Source organism: Bos taurus, chromosome 5 (assembly GCF_002263795.3).
Source record: "Bos taurus isolate L1 Dominette 01449 registration number 42190680 breed Hereford chromosome 5, ARS-UCD2.0, whole genome shotgun sequence".
NCBI classification, from domain to species: domain Eukaryota; kingdom Metazoa; phylum Chordata; class Mammalia; order Artiodactyla; family Bovidae; genus Bos; species Bos taurus.
In genome coordinates, this window is record NC_037332.1 from 110278175 (window position 1) to 110294633 (window position 16459).

At 45.8% G+C, this 16459-nt stretch overlaps 1 protein-coding gene across 6 annotated transcripts in view; it reads right to left on the bottom strand.

Annotated features, from left to right (window-relative positions):
- Positions 1 to 16435, bottom strand: part of FAM227A (family with sequence similarity 227 member A) — a 52386-nt gene extending 35951 nt beyond the window's left edge. For 3 of the 6 annotated variants that reach the window (XM_059887162.1, XM_059887160.1, XM_059887159.1), the window contains exons 1-4: positions 16119 to 16432; positions 9248 to 9485; positions 7096 to 7178; positions 76 to 222 (exon numbers count right to left, since the gene is read on the bottom strand). In XM_059887162.1, the coding sequence (XP_059743145.1) occupies positions 76 to 222; positions 7096 to 7178; positions 9248 to 9389 (372 nt within the window). In that variant the 5' untranslated portion in view covers positions 9390 to 9485; positions 16119 to 16432. Of the gene's footprint in view, positions 1 to 75; positions 223 to 7095; positions 7179 to 9247; positions 9486 to 16118 lie in introns of all 6 variants that reach the window. The other 3 variants (XM_059887163.1, XM_059887161.1, XM_059887164.1) reach the window with 2 other exon arrangements.
- Between the last annotated feature and the right edge of the window lie 24 nt (positions 16436 to 16459).

Genomic DNA, 16459 nt, shown 5'->3' on the forward strand with positions numbered 1-16459 from the left:
ATTCCCTGGGGTGTGAGACTGGGACAGCGCTGTGTCCCGCGCAGGCGGGCGGCCCAGAGGGCTCTCTCTTCTTACCTTGCCGCTAAGGGGGTTTTTCTCAGCCAGGATCACGTTGCCCACCAAGTCACAGAAGTCCACCCCATTTGGAAGATTGTTTGGCCTAGAGTCGTCAAAGGATGGGTACTGGTACAGCTCTGCCAGGAGATTTTTATCTGCTGTTTTCTAAAGACAAAAACAGAATATGAAAATGGGGTCCCTCATTTTGACAGTTTAAAACAACACAATATCTTCTCCTTTTTATCATGGAGATAATATTAACAATCTTAGAGAATGTTGAAGAAAATGAGAGTGCATGCGTGATTCAAGTAGTTCTTATCCAAAAGATATTTACATTATTTCTATTTTCCTTTCAGGCTTTGAGCACATGTATACAAATATGTATGTGTTACTTCATTTTACGATACATATATGCATACACGCTTTTATGTCTTGCTTTATCCCCTTAGATGTTTCACATTGTCTTCAAATTCATCATATAAAGTAGTGTATCTTGTTAAGATGTGCTATAATTTAATTAACTACTCACAGATGAGTTCAAATTAGTATTATTACTAACTGGGACCATATGGTTCACCTCTTTGATGTTATTTACTTGGCATGAATTTCTCAAAATGGCACTATTAGGATCAAAGGATATGACCACCCCACCTTTATGGTTCTTAACATATATCATTAAATGGATTTTAGGATAAAAATATGATTATAAAAATGTAAAAATACAGAAAAGTAGGAAGAGAGATCAATAACCATGACCCAAAGGCACCTCCTGGAAACGTTCTGAGGGACTGAGCTCCTCTGTAACTGGGTGATGGCCTTGGCAATGGAGAACCAAGTGACTAATTGCATTGACTCTGAGTCAGGTGTCAGCTCCCCCGTGTACTGCTGTGCCGCTCTGGACAGGACATTTAGACCTGCTCGGCCACCATCATGGGTTGTATGACAGTTTTGATGTGGACCCACAACCATCGGGCTCTATGCTGTGTGGGAATTTTCCAGGCTATGAGGTGAAAAAAGGGTAACATATCCTCTAGCATTTAAAGGCTTGAATACACATGAGCTGGGTAGTTTAGAGGGAGCTTAGGAGGATCTTGCTTCCCAGAGAGTGCTAGTGGTAAAGAACTGGCCTGCCAATGCAAGAGTCAAGAGACAGGTTTGATCCTTGGGTCTGGAAGATCTCCTGGAGGAGGAAAAGACAACTGATTTCTTGCCAGGGAAATCCCAAGGACAGAGGAGCCTGGCAGGCTACAGGCTCAATGGGGTCGCAGAGAGTCGGACACAAGTGAAGCGACAGCACTTAGGAGGATCTTATCTGGGGCGGCTATGAGATGGGGCCAGAGTGCTACTGGAGAGGCCGCCGAGAGAGCAAGACCCCAGGCGTGGGTATCTGAGCCAGAGGCAGGGGGCTCTGTCACCAGCAAGCTGCATGACGCTGGACGGGTCCTCTGACTGCTCCTGTCAGCTCCCTGGGGTGTCTGCAGGGACCCACAAAAAACCCCCACTGCTGTGGGAATGCACCCCTGGGAGCTCTGTGGCATGGTGGCTCTGTGTGAACTGAAGCTGAACTCATTGTTTCTAAGGATAAACAGCTTCTAAGTTCTAAAAATAAATGGACAACTGACCTCTGGAATCCTCTTGATTCTACCTTTTTGAGGTGTTATGAGAAATTCTAAAGTTATTAAAATACATTGGTGGTGTTCAGTCACCAAGTTGTGTCTGACTCTCTGTGATCCCATGGACTGCAGCATGCCAGGCCTCCCTGTTCCTCACCATCTCCTGGAGTTTGCCCAAGTTCATGTCCATTGAATTGGACGTTAAGATAGGTTAAGATTTTCTAAAACAGGTACTCTGCCATTTTCCTACATAATCACCATCCAGGTGCCAAGGGGCCTTTCCCTGGGAATAAAATATAGTTCAGGCCCAGCAGAAACCGACCCAGCAAGAGATCCCTTACCCTTTTGATAACGAAAGATTTGACATTCCTGAATTCTGAGCCCTTGCAAATATACTGTGATTTTCCTTCGCTCTTTTCTGCAGGAGAATGAAAGAAGAGAAATAGGATGTGAGTAACCACGGGGTCTGCCCACGGCTGTGTGGTAATCATACTTGTGATTTTTCATTCATCCTGAGCAGCCAGATGGCATAACGCACTATTAATTTGCCTGAGTTGCTGACTTGCTAAGACTCCGCTCCTTATCTGATCAGACTGCTTTTGAGCTCAGAGAAGCAGTCAGGATGCGCAGGTAAAACATGGGTTTTGAAGTCAGTCTGGGGCGAATCTAAGACCTGCGGTGGACAAGCCTGGTGGTTCTCGGCAAGTGGTTCCCTTACCTTCTCTCAAGTATAAAACACGTTAGAAGGCACCTGCCTCACAGGTAGGGGGTCTTAGGAAGCTTTAACAAGGGGATCCGTATGAAAACACCTGGTGCAAGGTGTCCCCCAGCAGGTCGTCTCGAGATGGCATTGTCCCTCCTTCCTTGCCTGATGCCAAGAAGTGAGATTAAAGGCTCTCTCAGAAGAGGCCAGAGATACTCTCACCTGAAACTCCGGACTCCTACTCAATTACATTTTAGACACTAAAAAAAATCCAAACCCCACAAAAACACCATCAGGTCTACAGGAAAGGAGTTTTGCCTCTGTCTGCCAAGCCGCCACGACTTCGCTCTCTTTTTAAAGCCTTCTTCTCCATCTCATATTTCTCAATTGCCTTCAAAAACCAAAAAAGAAAAGGGGTTTTAGGGTTTTAGTGCGAATCTGAGGGGAGGGCAGGGGTCAGGAACTAGGCCATTTCTCCTGCCGGTGCGCAAAAGGCCTGGAGCAAAGTTTGTGGCAGGGCCTTGCTGTCTCCCCGCTAGGTGGTAGGGCCTTGGTGGCCATGTGTGTCACTGACCTCATCCCCCTGAGAGTCACCACCACTATGTCCCCCACCCCCACCTTCTCCCACGCTGCCCCTCCTCCTGGCCACACTCCCGAGGAACACAGGAAGGAAGCCTGGAGCAGGCTTCCAATCATGGCTCCACGGGTGACAAGCTGCTGTTTAACCTCTGTACAGAGGGATAATAACACCTACCTCCCAGTGCTCTTATAAGGCTGAGATACTACTATAAAGAATCTGATGCGTTTTAAAACACTAGCACTCCGTAGGCTTTCAAATAGGAGCTGCTTAATAAAGAGTAACTATTATTATGATTATTATTAATCATCACCATACCCCAACCTCTCAAGAGATTTCTCTTGATCTCTGATTCCTCCTCCCCACTCCCCCAGCCCTGATAAAAGGGAGGAAAGAAAAACAAATGTCAGTGACCCAACAAGCTGCATTGACTGTCAACCAGCCCAGCGCTAAGCTGGGATAATGAAGTTAATTAACCAAGTATGATTCTGTGTCTTTGCCCTCAAGGAATTTCCAGTCTATTCAGAGAACCAAATCAACATACATGGGACAATTAAGTCTTAAATGTTTAGGATTCAAATGAGTGGGATCAGTATGGGCTGGAGCAGAGAGGACTGGCCAGAAAAGGTCGGGTACGAGTGTTGGGGATAAGGGAGGAGGCAGCTCTCCTTAGCTTGATAAACCGTGAGATGCTTCTCCAGCCTCCCGCCACCTTCCTCCTGAACTGGCAGCCCTGGCCTGCGAGATGAGCTAAAGGTACTAGAATGTGTGCAGGTGTGTGGGCCTGTCGGGGAAGGAGTCACACTGATAAGTCTTTGCACCAACACTGTTGCCCCAATCACATGCATCAGAGAAGGCACGATGGATGAATGAATTGGATGGGTTAGTGTCGACGTAGCAATATAGCCATGCCTCTGCCACCCACCAGGATGTCACTGTAGCTGACACTGGCAGGGCCCAGAAGGATGCACAAGATTTCCACAGCGAAAGAACAGAAAGGAACTTTGAATCCTGGAGGAAAAGTAAGTTTTAGGGCAAAAAATAATGAGACCTGAGTTTGCATTTGAGATGACAGAAGGACCTACAGGTAGGGCTGTTTCATAGGAAGCAACTCCCAAACCTGGCTGGCGACCAGCCTCGCTGGGGAATTATTCAGATGTACGGATTTATTAGAGACGTTTATTCAGTCCTGAAAATTCAGAGGAAAGACTGATGCTGAAGATGAAGCTCCAATACTTTGGCCACCTGATGAGAACTGACTCATAAGGAAAGACCCTGGTGCTGGGAAAGATTGAAGGCAGGAGAAGGGGATGACAGAAGATGAGATGGTTGTATGGCATCACTGACTTGATGGACATGAGTTTGAGCAGGCTCTAGGAGTTGGTGATGGACAGGGAAGCCTGGCATGCTGCAGTCCATGGGGTCGCAAAGAGTTGGACACAACTGAGCGACCGAACTGAACTGATTCCTTATTGGAATAAATATCATTCCTTATTGGGTTTTGAACTGTTTATTTATTGTGGCTCTGAATTGGTCTCTATTTAAATTTTTAAAACCATAAATATTTTACATGGTACAAAATCAAACACAGTAAGAAGTCTCCTTCCTACTGCTCACTCAAGATTCTTAGTTTCTTGCATAGCTTTCTAGAGGTTTTCTAGAGGTATTCTGTATTGATTCAGATGAGAGCATACACAGCACACAGGTCTGCACCTGGCCCTTTTCACTTTTAGTTTTTCAAAAAGCTCCCAGGGGAGTCTGATGATCAGTTAGCTTTAGGTATCACTGCTCTAGATAACTAGGAATCTGAGACTGAAATACAGGTGAAAAGCTCAAATTTGCAAACATATCCTTCATTCCACAAATATTTCCTGAGCATCTACTAAAAGTCAGACACTGGGCTAGTGTTGAAGATGCAGCCATGAGCATCAAAGCCCGTCTCTGTCCTCCGAGGGCTCAGAGACTAGCGGGGAGAAGCCAGTGACTGCAAGGTGACCAAGGTAATCAGTGCTATTGAGGGTGGGGGACAGGTGTCAGGAGTGCACCCTGAAGGGGCACCTACACTGGTCTCGGGGTGGAGGGTGCAAGGAAGGCCTTTTCAGAGGCTGTGGCCTATAGGCAGAGGAAGGTACGCCGTACTCCCTACTGCAGGAGTGAATGGTGAAGCTGCAATGGTGAGTGTACAAGCTCCTGAGGGAAGGAGACTGGAAAGAAGAGCTAGGCAAGTTCATGGCCAGAGACTGGAGGAGAAACCCACACTCAGGGTGTGGGAGAAGGAATAGAAACAGGACATGGCTAGGGTTAAAGCAGGCAGGGGGGTCTGGATCTCAGAAGGAGATGGCTCACTTACTACACATCTACTGAACACTTTTTATGCATCTGGTACTGTGCCAGATGCCCTCTGGTTGGGCAGCGTGGAGCCTGGAGACACTAGTCTGGCTCAGATGCTGACGTGGGAGGAGCAGTCCCATGGTCAAGGCTGATGTATAAAGGTCAGGGCACACCGTGGTCAACAGAGGTTGGGCAGGGTCACCAGGGGAGGGCTCTGGTGGCAGCAGGCAGTCAGCACCTTCCAGGTCTGATAGGCTGCCTGGACAGAGGAGCAGAAAGGACAAAGCCCCCCTTCCAGGTCACGTGAGGACCCACAGTTGCTCCTGCCAGCCCCGTCCTGGCTCTGACTGGCAATGAAGAACGCCGAGAAGCTGTGCCAATGCTGGGCAGCCTTGAAAAGTCACCAGATCCTGCTACTGGAAGGATAATATTCATGTTCCTGGCTCTAAAATTATCAAAACAACCCCACAGAACTGACATATAAATATAGTCTTGTTGTAAAATACCCAAACATTTACAGACATACTTGGAGTAATAACTTTACTCATCTTCCATCCCATTCCCTTTCCAGAACTGACTCCATTTGGCATGTATCCTTCCAGACTCTTTCCCTACACATTCACACATATAATGTCCTTCCTGAGAGCCATCTAAGGGTTTTTGAGAGTCTTAACTCATCTATTAAGATGAGTCAGACCATAGAGAAAGTTGAGCGCCCAAGAATTGATGCTTTTGAACTGTGGTGTTGAAGAAGACTGACTCTTGAGAGTCCGTTGGACTGCAAGATCCAGCCAGACCATCCTAAAGGAGATCAGTCCTGAATATTCACTGGAAGGACTGATATTGAAGCTGAAACCCCAATACTTTGGCCACCTGATACATTGGAAAAGACTCTGATGCTGGGGAAGATTGAAGGCAGGAGAAGGGGATGACAGAGGATGAGATGGTTGGACGGCATCATCAACATGATGGACATGAGTTTGAGTAAACTCTGGGAATTGGTGATGGACAGGGAAGCCTGGCGTGCTGCAGTCCATGGGGTCGTAAAGAGCCAGACACGACTGAGCAACTGAACTTACTTAACTCATCTAATTCTTGCATATATAATAATACACCTATGAAGTAGATATAGCATCAATGTTATCATCATTTTACAAGACACTGAGACTCATAGAGGCTCAATAGTTTACCTAATGTCAGAATGTGACAGAACAGTACAGCAGCAGGAATTCAAACTCTGACAGTCTTATTCTAAGCCTCTGGAGCTACATACACCCTCATGTACATGTACAGAGCACACGTACAGAGACAGAGTGCTTTCGAACTTAAACAAAATTGTTCCAAATAGTGTGTGTGTGTATTTTGCTTTTATTCACAATTCAATTCTAGGCTCTGCTCGACAGTGGGGTAAGGGAACTAAAGCTCGTGGTCTCCTTCCAGCTTCGGTAAAGAGTGGCTTAACCTCTGTGAAAGGCAACTTGACTGTATCCATCAACATTTTAAATTTCACTTCCAGGGCTCTATCTGGCAGAAATACGTGCAAATGAGTCCCAAGATACATGTACAAAAATATTCACATGTTTACTATGATGAAAATGCCACTGAAATAAGGAATAGGGAAGAGTCAAATTGATTTTGCCACAGCCAAATCCTATATAAAAAAATAGGACTTTTATATAGATAAAAATGAAAGTTTATGAATTTAAAGAAACATGTCTTTAAGACTTCTATTGTGCAAACGTGCTTTCAAATTAATAAAGGGGTCCCTAGAGTCCTTTCTTCCTGGAAGCCTTACCTTAGCACTCAAAACTCACCAGGCTGTGCACCAGCGGGTTGGGACTCAGATCCGCGTCAGCAATCACCTGGTTCACCTGCTGAATGGAGCCAACCAGGCACGCTGGGAGGTGGGCCTGTTAAGGAAACTTTCTGGGTGATGATTACACACAAACAGAATAGGCTGGGGGAGCCCGGCCAGGACAGCAGCTCACTTCCTTTCCTGTGCTTTTTCCCCACTCCATTATTTTCTCTGCAAACATTCACACTTCTTTTATCTTGCCTTAAATGAGCTGCTTTAAAAATTGTAAACAAAAATTAACCATATTCTGGACACCTTGAAAAAGAATCACCCATTATGCTACCACCCTGACAACTTACTAGGCTCTGGGGAGACTTCCTTCTAGCAGTATTACATACATACCTTTTCACATAATTATAATATCAGTGTATACCTATGTTAGTTACTACTCTGAATTCTCTCCCACTCATTATTACGATCACTTTCCATAATCTTTGTAATATTTTAAATGGCAGTATACAAATTCATTTAGAGAATGCATCCTAATAGACTTAACTGTCCCTTGGCTATTGAATATTTAAGCTGTTTATATTTTTTGCAACTATAAATCACGCTGTGATGCACACAGTCACACGGAGAGCTGTTTCCTTATTTGGGATTATTCCTTTAAGAGAGATTTTCAGGTGAAGGATGCCTGGGTCCAAGGGCATCTCGATCTTGTTTATCACTGTTGAAATCTCTGCTCAGTTTGATGGCTCCTCTTATTACCCTCTCTACGTTTGCATTTCTTTCTGTCGTGGTCTCAAGTGGTCTAGGATACATCCTTTGTAAAAGCCCCATAATCCATCACTCCTCACAGCCTTCACGTAAAGCCAGGTTCACTGTTACTTCCATTACCCTCAAGTGTTCTTACAAATTGGAGGACACTTGACAAATGAAGATGCCAAGGAGAGACATGACAAATCATAGGGAGTGAAATGGATTGCTTGGGTTGTGATGAGTGTGGGATTAAGAGAGAGGGCACATGAGAAAAAGGCCCAGGAAAGTGAGACCTTGAAGCAGATCCTCATGGGATCATTTGTGCTCATCTTGAGAAGGGTTTCGGAGAGGCCCGGAAAGTGAGGTGATGCAGAGAGATACACGCAGCTTGGCTGGCAGGAGCATGACTCGAAGGTAAGTGAGCTATATAGAAAATGGAAAGACAGACTTATTTATAACCCAAGATGGTCTCTATTTGCTGCATGAGTTTTATGGTTCCCCAGAGACGGGATTCTGTGGGTCCCTGAGACACAAGGTTCAGGGTCAGAAGTGAGATCTGGATCAATGAGGCCAGAGTCAGAGAAGGAAGATTCTGGTAGTGTCTGGATGATGCCAGAAGGGCAAAGTCTGGCCCAGGTAGAGGTGCTGGCAGGTTAGAAAGGTCAAATGGAGTTACTTTTTTAAATTCTTTATTGAATATGCTGCAATATTGCTTCTGTGTTCTGTTTTGGTTTTTGGCAGTGAGGCACGTGGGATTTTAGCTCTTCAACCAGGGATCGAACCACACCCCCTGCACTGAAAGGTGAAGTCCCAACCACTAGACCACCAGGGAAGTCCCCCAGATGGAGTTTTAAAAAGAAAGAAAGAAAAGGAGAGAAAGAAAGAAAGGGAATTCCCTAGCAGCCCAGCGGTTAGGACTTGGCACACTCTCACTGCCGTGTGTGCCTGGTTTCAATCCCTAGTCAGGGAACTAAGATCCTGCAAGTCACATGCTGTGTACAGCCAAAAACAAATACAATTTTTTTAAAAAGAAAAAAAAAAGTTGAGTACTCAGCTAACTGGTCTGAGGGCAGAGGCTTGGACTGTAACTTAGTTTCTAAGTTTAGTTCTTTGGAAGGTAGAAGGGAAAGGAGACAATGGGGAAAAAAGAGCATTTTTTTCCTCTTTTTCCCCACCTTTTCAACAAGTATTTCCAGTATGTCTTCCTTTGGTGCTATTTCTGCTCTGTCTTAGTAAAACCAACTCAAGTCAAACACTCCTTCGCAGCCTCAAATTCTTTTAGAGGATAGGTGGGGCTGAAATAACTGAAGAAAATCAACACACACATAAGAAACAAGTTAGTAAGTGGTGAATGATAGAGCCCCTGTCACGCCTCTGTGCAGGTGTGTTGTCTCCGTTGCAGACAAGGATACAGGGCACATTGTCCTTCAGGTTCTTCCTCATGGCATCCTTTAGCGCGTTCTGCGCCATCAGGGAGACACCCAGAGGCTCATCCAGCGGCACCATGGGCAAAGCAGTGAGGTTGACGACTTCCAACCTCCTGAAGCGAGCCATTGTCCACTTCCTTGTACACTGACCAACAGTTAAGTTTCCACTTTTAAGAGCCTCTCATTCCCCCACTACGGTCTTGTTCTCTGTTCAGCCAGCCTCCTGGAAATCAGAAATAAGCACAGAACCAACTTAGAAAGCTCAACCATGTTCATCTCGCAAGCAGGGCTGATGGCGAGGCACACGCCGCATACAACATGAGGAATAAAGACTTGTTAGAGAAACCCATTCTTTTTTTTTTTTTTTTCATTGCTTCTTTTGATTTACAATGTTGTGTTAGTTTCTGCCGTACAGCAAAGAGAATCAGTTTTATATCTGTTCTTTTTTAGATTCTTTTCTCATATAGGTCATTACAGAGTATTGAGTAGAGTTCCCTGTACTACACAGTAGATCCCTATTAGTTCTCTATTTTACATACGCGTGTGTGCATGCTTCTCAAGAGATACACGTAACCTTTGAGTTGTGCAGGAACTGAGGTCCCCATGCAGGTGCAGCATTGTAACCTCAGGCTGAACACAAGATGCCTGGAGCGTGCGTGTTAAGTCGCTTCAGTCACGTTTGACTCTTTGTGACCGCATGGACTAAGGCCTGCCAGGCTCCTCTGCCCATGGGATTCTCCAGGCAAGAATACTGGAGTGGGTTACCATTTCCTTCTCCAGGGGATCTTCCTGACCCAGGGATCGATCCTGAGTCTCCTGCATTTCCTGCCTTCAGTTCAGTTCAGTTCAGTTCAGTTGCTCAGTTGTGTCCGACTCTTTGCGACTCCATGAATCCCAGCACGCCAGGCCTCCCTGTCCATCACCAACTCCCGGAGTTCACTCAGACTCACGTCCATCGAGTCAGTGATGCCATCCAGCCATCTCATCCTCTGTCGTCCCCTTCTCCTCCTGCCCCCAATCCAGCATCAGAGTCTTTTCCAATGAGTCAACTCTTCACATGTGGTGGCCAAAGTACTGGCGTTTCAGCTTTAGCATCAGTCCTTCCAAAGCCCAGGACTGATCTCCTTTAGAATGGATTGGTTGGATCTCCTTGCAGTCCAAGGGACTCTCAAGAGTCTTCTCCAGCACCACAGTTCAAAAGCATCAATTCTTCGGCACTCAGCCTTCTTCACAGTCCAACTCTCACATCCATACATGACCACTGGAAAAACCATAGCCTTGACTAGATGGACCTTTGTTAGCAAAGTAATGTCTCTGCTTTTGAATATGCCATCTAGGTTGGTCAAAGCTTTCCTTTGGATTCTCTACCACTGCGCCTCTCTAAGCCTCACCTATAGTCGGAGATGTGGATTAGGTTGCTAGGACCCTCTTCAGCTCTCAGATACTGGGTTTCTGTGACGCTGGGGTGGGCGGTCCATCCCCTCGGCATGAGGCTCCTGATGGACCTGAGGCTTTCTGCTCCCTCTCCAGTGGCCCCGTCACTACTTCTCCTGGATTTGGAATGTGCTGGCCAGACTGCTCTCCGAGGTCCTTGCTTACTGGCCAGGAGGAATTTATCACTACCATCTGTGGGTCCTCCCTGTCTAGAGCCTGGGGGTATAGGCCTGGTTATAATGAAGTAAAAGATTCAGATCTGCCCTCAAGAAGCTCATACATAATGGAAAGAGAGAGAAAAGGTATAGTTTGATGAAAAAAAAATTAACCAGGTGCCCTTTCACCACAGTCTCCTTTCCTCTCCTTTGGCTCCTGCCTTCTGCTCTGCTCTCTGCCCACCCTCCTCAGACAGCCATCCTATACGCCTGCTGCACTCAGCTTCTTCCTGGTCCCTGCTGTGCTGTGTGCTCTATGCCTTTGTACATGCTGCTGCCCCCATTCAATCAGCCCAGGTGATATATCTTTTAGAAAACCTTCTTGAATTACTCCAGGCCATTAGTACCACACCTTCTCTGTGAAGGCCAGGATTCTGCTTGCAACTATTACAGCACTTACTATCCTGAACTAGAAGAATTTGCTTCCACATCTTTCTTCATTAGGCAAATTACCCTCTAGGAAGTAGGTTCAGTCAATATTTGCTTCCTTTTTTTTTACATTTTATTTACTTAGGTGCACTGGGTCTTAGTTGGAGCATGCGGGAGGTTTTGGTCGTGACATGCAAACTCCTAGCTGCAGCATGTGGGATCTAGTTCTCCAACCAGAGATCGAACCCAGGCTCCCTCCATTGGGAGATCAGAGTTTCAGCCACTGGACCACCAGGGAAGTTCCCTGAGTCCCTTTCTAACTCATCACATTTCTTTTTGGGCCAAAGAGGTTATCCATTTGGGTTGCCCCAAGTCAGCTGGATTGTAGGAAAGGTTGGCCCAGGCCAATACTCTGCTCCTAGCCTTTAGCCATACAGCGCTTCTGAGTTTTCTTGCACGCCCCTGCCCCAACATGAACTGGAAAATTAAACACATTCTCTGAAAAGCCAGGCTTAGGGGGACTCTGTTAAGAAGCCTCTTGCTTTCGTTTAACATTACACTGGAAGGACTGATGTTGAAGCTGAAACTCCAATACTTTGGCCACCTCATGCGAAGAGCTGACTCATTGGAAAAGACTCTGATGCTGGGAAGGGTTGAGGGCAAGAGGAGAAGGGAACGACAGAGGATGAGATAGTTGCATGGCATCACTGACTCAATGCACATGAGTATGGGTAGTCTCTGGGAGTTGGTGATGGACGGGGAGGCCTGGTGTGCTGCAGTTCATGGGATCGCCAAGAGTCAGACACGACTGAGCGACTGAACTGACTGACTCATGTCTAATGGGACAACTGAATATTATGCTTAAGATAAACATTTAAAATTCTGTTCCTTTCTGAATTTTTCATCGTACTATTTTAGGATAAGTATTCTCTGAAGCATGATAAGTTTTTACTGTCATTACTTGGGGAGAAAAAGAGGATGGGGAGAACACTAACTTCATTGAATATCTACCCTGTGTCCAGGACTGTGCTGTATATTAGGGGCAGATGAGTAGAAGAATAAAAAAACATTCTGCCCTCATGGAGCGCATATTCTTGCACATGAGATTTGAAAGTCCTCTGTTTAAAGTTAAATGTTTTAACTTAAACATGTTAAGTTAAAACAATGCTGAGGTTGTAGTCAGGAAGACTTTTCTTCAGTTTAACCTCCAGTCATTAAATGACTACCTATTGACTTCCCAACAGAACCAACAATTCATTCTTACTGGGGGACAGGATGGTGAACTAAACCAGACTTGATCCCTGCCCTAATGGAGCTTATGTCAACTAGAGGTGACAAGTGCTAATTAATTACGTGCTAGCGCTAAGCTGCTTTCAGTCGTGTCTGACTCTTTGTGACCCCATGGACTGTAGCTCACCAGGCTCCTCTGTCCATGGGATTCTCCAGGCAAGAATACTGGAGTGGGTTGCCATTTCCTTCTCCAGGGGATCTTCCCGACCCAGGGTTTGAACCCACGTCTCTTTGGTCTCCTGCATTGGCAGGCGGGTTCTTTACCACTAGTGCCACCTGGGAAGCATGAATTATAACTGACCACTGCTCCCACTCCAGTATTCTTGCCTGGAAAATCCCATGGGCACAGGAACCTGGTGGGCTACAGCCCATGGGGTCACAAAGGAGTCAGCATGACTTAGCAACTGAGCACATGCGCTGTTTCAAAGGGAAGGACACAGTGCTGTGAGAGACGACATAATAGTGGACATCGACCCAGTCAAGGTGTCACAACTTGAAGGAAGAGCAGGAGTTACTTAGATAAGTGAGGAAGGGAAACACCATCCAAGCAGAGGGGCACAGAGTAGAAGGACAGGAAAAGCCTAGACCTGTGCATCACAGTAGCCACGAGCCACATGTGACACCTGAGTCCCTGGAATTTGGTTAGTGTGACCAAACTACTAAAATCTTTAAAAGAAATATTTTATTTATCTGGCTGTGCCAGGTTTTAGCTGCAGCCCACAGGATCTTTGACCTTCCCTGTGGCATGTGAGACCTTTTAGCTGCACCATGAGAACTCTTTGCTTCGGCACATGGGATCTAGTTCCCTGAACAGGGATCAAATCTGGGCCCCCTGGATTGGGAGTGTGGAGTCTTAGCCAGTAGACCACCAGGGAAGTCCTAACATCTTAATTTTAGCTAATTAAAATTTAAAACCTAAAGCAGAAAAAGTAAAAAATATTGATTGTACGTTGAAATGATCATATTTGGGACATATGAGTGAAAATAAACATTATTCATAGTAATAGCACCTGATTTTCAAAAGAATTTTTTAAAAATATGGCTCTGAGAAAATTCTAAATTATGTATGTGGCCCACATTATGTTTCCATTGGATGGTGCTGGGTTAGACCAGGCAGTTTGGTTCCAGGACATGGAACTTTCCCCTTTTCAATGAAGTAAGGTATCAGATCAGATCAGATCAGTCGCTCAGTCGTGTCCGACTCTTTGCAACCCCATGAATCCCAGCACACCAGGCCTCCCTGTCCATCAACAACTCCCGTAGTTCACTCAGACTCACATTCATCGAGTTGGTGATGCCATCCAGCCATCTCATCCTCTGTTGTCCCTTTCTCCTCCTGCCCCCAATCCCTCCCAGCATCAGGGTCTTTTCCAATGAGTCAACTCTTCAAATGAGGTGGCCAAAATACTGGAGTTTCAGCTTTAGCATCAGTCCTTCCAAAGAAATCCCAGGGCTGATCTCCTTTAGAATGGACTGGTTGGATCTCCTTGCAGTCCAAGGGACTCTCAAGAGTCTTCTCCAACACCACAGTTCAAAAGCATCAATTCTTTGGCGCTCAGCCTTCTTCACAGTCCAACTCTCACATCCATACATGACCACAGGAAAAACCATAGCCTTGACTAGACGGACCTTTGTTGGCAAAGTAATGTCTCTGCTTTTGAATATGCCATCTAGGTTGGTCATAACTTTCCTTCCAAGGAGTAAGCAAGCATCTTTTAATTTCATGGCTGCAGTCACCATCTGCAGTGATTTTAGAGCCCAGAAAAATAAAGTCTGACACTGTTTCCACTGTTTCTCCATCTATTTCCCATGAAGTGGTGGGACCAGATGCCATGACCTTCGTTTTCTGAATGTTGAGCTTTAAGCCAACTTTTTCACTCTTCACTTTCACTTTCATCAAGAGGCTTTTGAGTTCCTCTTCACTTTCTGCCATAAGGGTGGTGTCATCTGCATATCTGAGGTTATTGATATTTCTCCCGGCAATCTTGATTCCAGCTTGTGTTTCTTCCAGTCCAGCATTTCTCACGATGTACTCTGCATAGAAGTTAAATAAACAGGGTGACAATATACAGCCTTGACGAACTCCTTTTCCTATTTGGAACCAGTCTGTTGTTCCATGTCCAGTTCTAACCGTTGCTTCCTGACCTGCATACAAATTTCTCAAGAGGCAGATCAGGTGGTTTGGTATTCCCATCTCTTTCAGAATTTTCCACAGTTTATTGTAATCCACACAGTCAAAGGCTTTGGTATAGTCAATAAAGCAGAAATAGATGTTTTTCTGGAACTCTCTTGCTTTTTCCATGATCCAGCGGATGTTGGCAATTTGATCTCTGGTTCCTCTGCCTTTTCTAAAACCAGCTTGAACATCAGGAAGTTCACCGTTCACGTATTGCTGAAGCCTGGCTTGGAGAATTTTGAGCATTACTTTACTAGCATGTGAGATGAGTGCAATTGTGCGGTAGTTTGAGCATTCTTTGGCATTGCCTTTCTTTGCAATTGGAATGAAAACTGACCTTTTCCAGTCCTGTGGCCACTGCTGAGTTTTCCAAATTTGCTGGCATATTGAGTGCAGCACTTTCACAGCATCATCTTTCAGGATTTGAAATAGCTCAACTGGAATTCCATCGCCTCCACTAGCTTTGTTTGTAGTGATGCTTTCTAAGGCCCACTTGACTTCACATTCCAGGATGTCTGGCTCTAGGTCAGTGATCACACCATCGTGATTCTCTGGGTCGTGAAGCTCTTTTTTGTACAGTTCTTCTGTGTATTCTTGCCATCTCTTCTTAATATCTTCTGCTTCTGTTAGGTCCATACCATTTCTGTCCTTTATCGAGCTCATCTTTGCATGAAATGTTCCTTTGGTATCTCTGATTTTCTTGAAGAGATCCCTAGTCTTTCCCATTCTGTTGTTTTCCTCTATTTCTTTGCATTGATCGCTGAAGAAGGCTTTCTTATCTCTTCTTGCTATTCTTCAGAACTCTGCATTCAGATATTTATATCTTTCCTTTTCTCCTTTGCTTTTCGCTTCTCTTCTTTTCACAGCTATTTGTAAGGCCTCCCCAGACAGCCATTTTGCTTTTTTGCATTTCTTTTCTATGGGAATGGTCTTGATCCCTGTCTCCTGTACAATGACACGAACCTCATTCCATTGTTCATCAGGCACTCTATCTATCAGATCTAGGCCCTTAAATCTATTTCTCACTTCCACTGTATAATCATAAAGGATTTGAATTAGGTCTTGGAAGAAAATTGTACTTGGAGCCAGAGACCCATGGGTCCTGCCCCTCATTGGTTGGATGACCTGGTGCATTCACTAGGCACCCAGTAAATATCCCTTGAATGAGCCCGAGTTTCTTCGTTTATCAAATGGAATGTTTATCAAACACACACTGTTAGGATTTTAGGAGATCTGGAGTCTTTTCTCGAGTAGTTCTCTGCACCCCGCTCAAGGTGCGACCTTGAAGCGGCCCCTGGCCTCAGTCTCCCCCACCTGTCAAAGCCGAGGAGCATGGGAAGGCAGGGTCATGGTCTGTGTCTGTTCATCTTACCTGAAGACTGCAGACGGAATCCGCGGAACTCGGCGGTGCCGATTCCGCCACGGGGCCCTCAGGGGACCCTGTGAAGTTCTGGATGGGACACCCGAGACCTGTTGGCCCCCACATCCACCAGGGAGGGGTACCCTTTGTTTTGTGATCTGGGAAGAGGAAGAGGAGGAGGGACGTCTGGGAGAGGCCCATTTTGCTGCTATAAGTCCTGACGTTCTCCCGGCAACGCGGGCCACAGCCGGCACCTGCACCCTTTCTCACAACAATGGGTGGCATCGCGAACTTTGCCGGCATCCGTGACACGCCGTTACCATGGCGACGGTCCCAGTAGGCGGGGGAAAGAC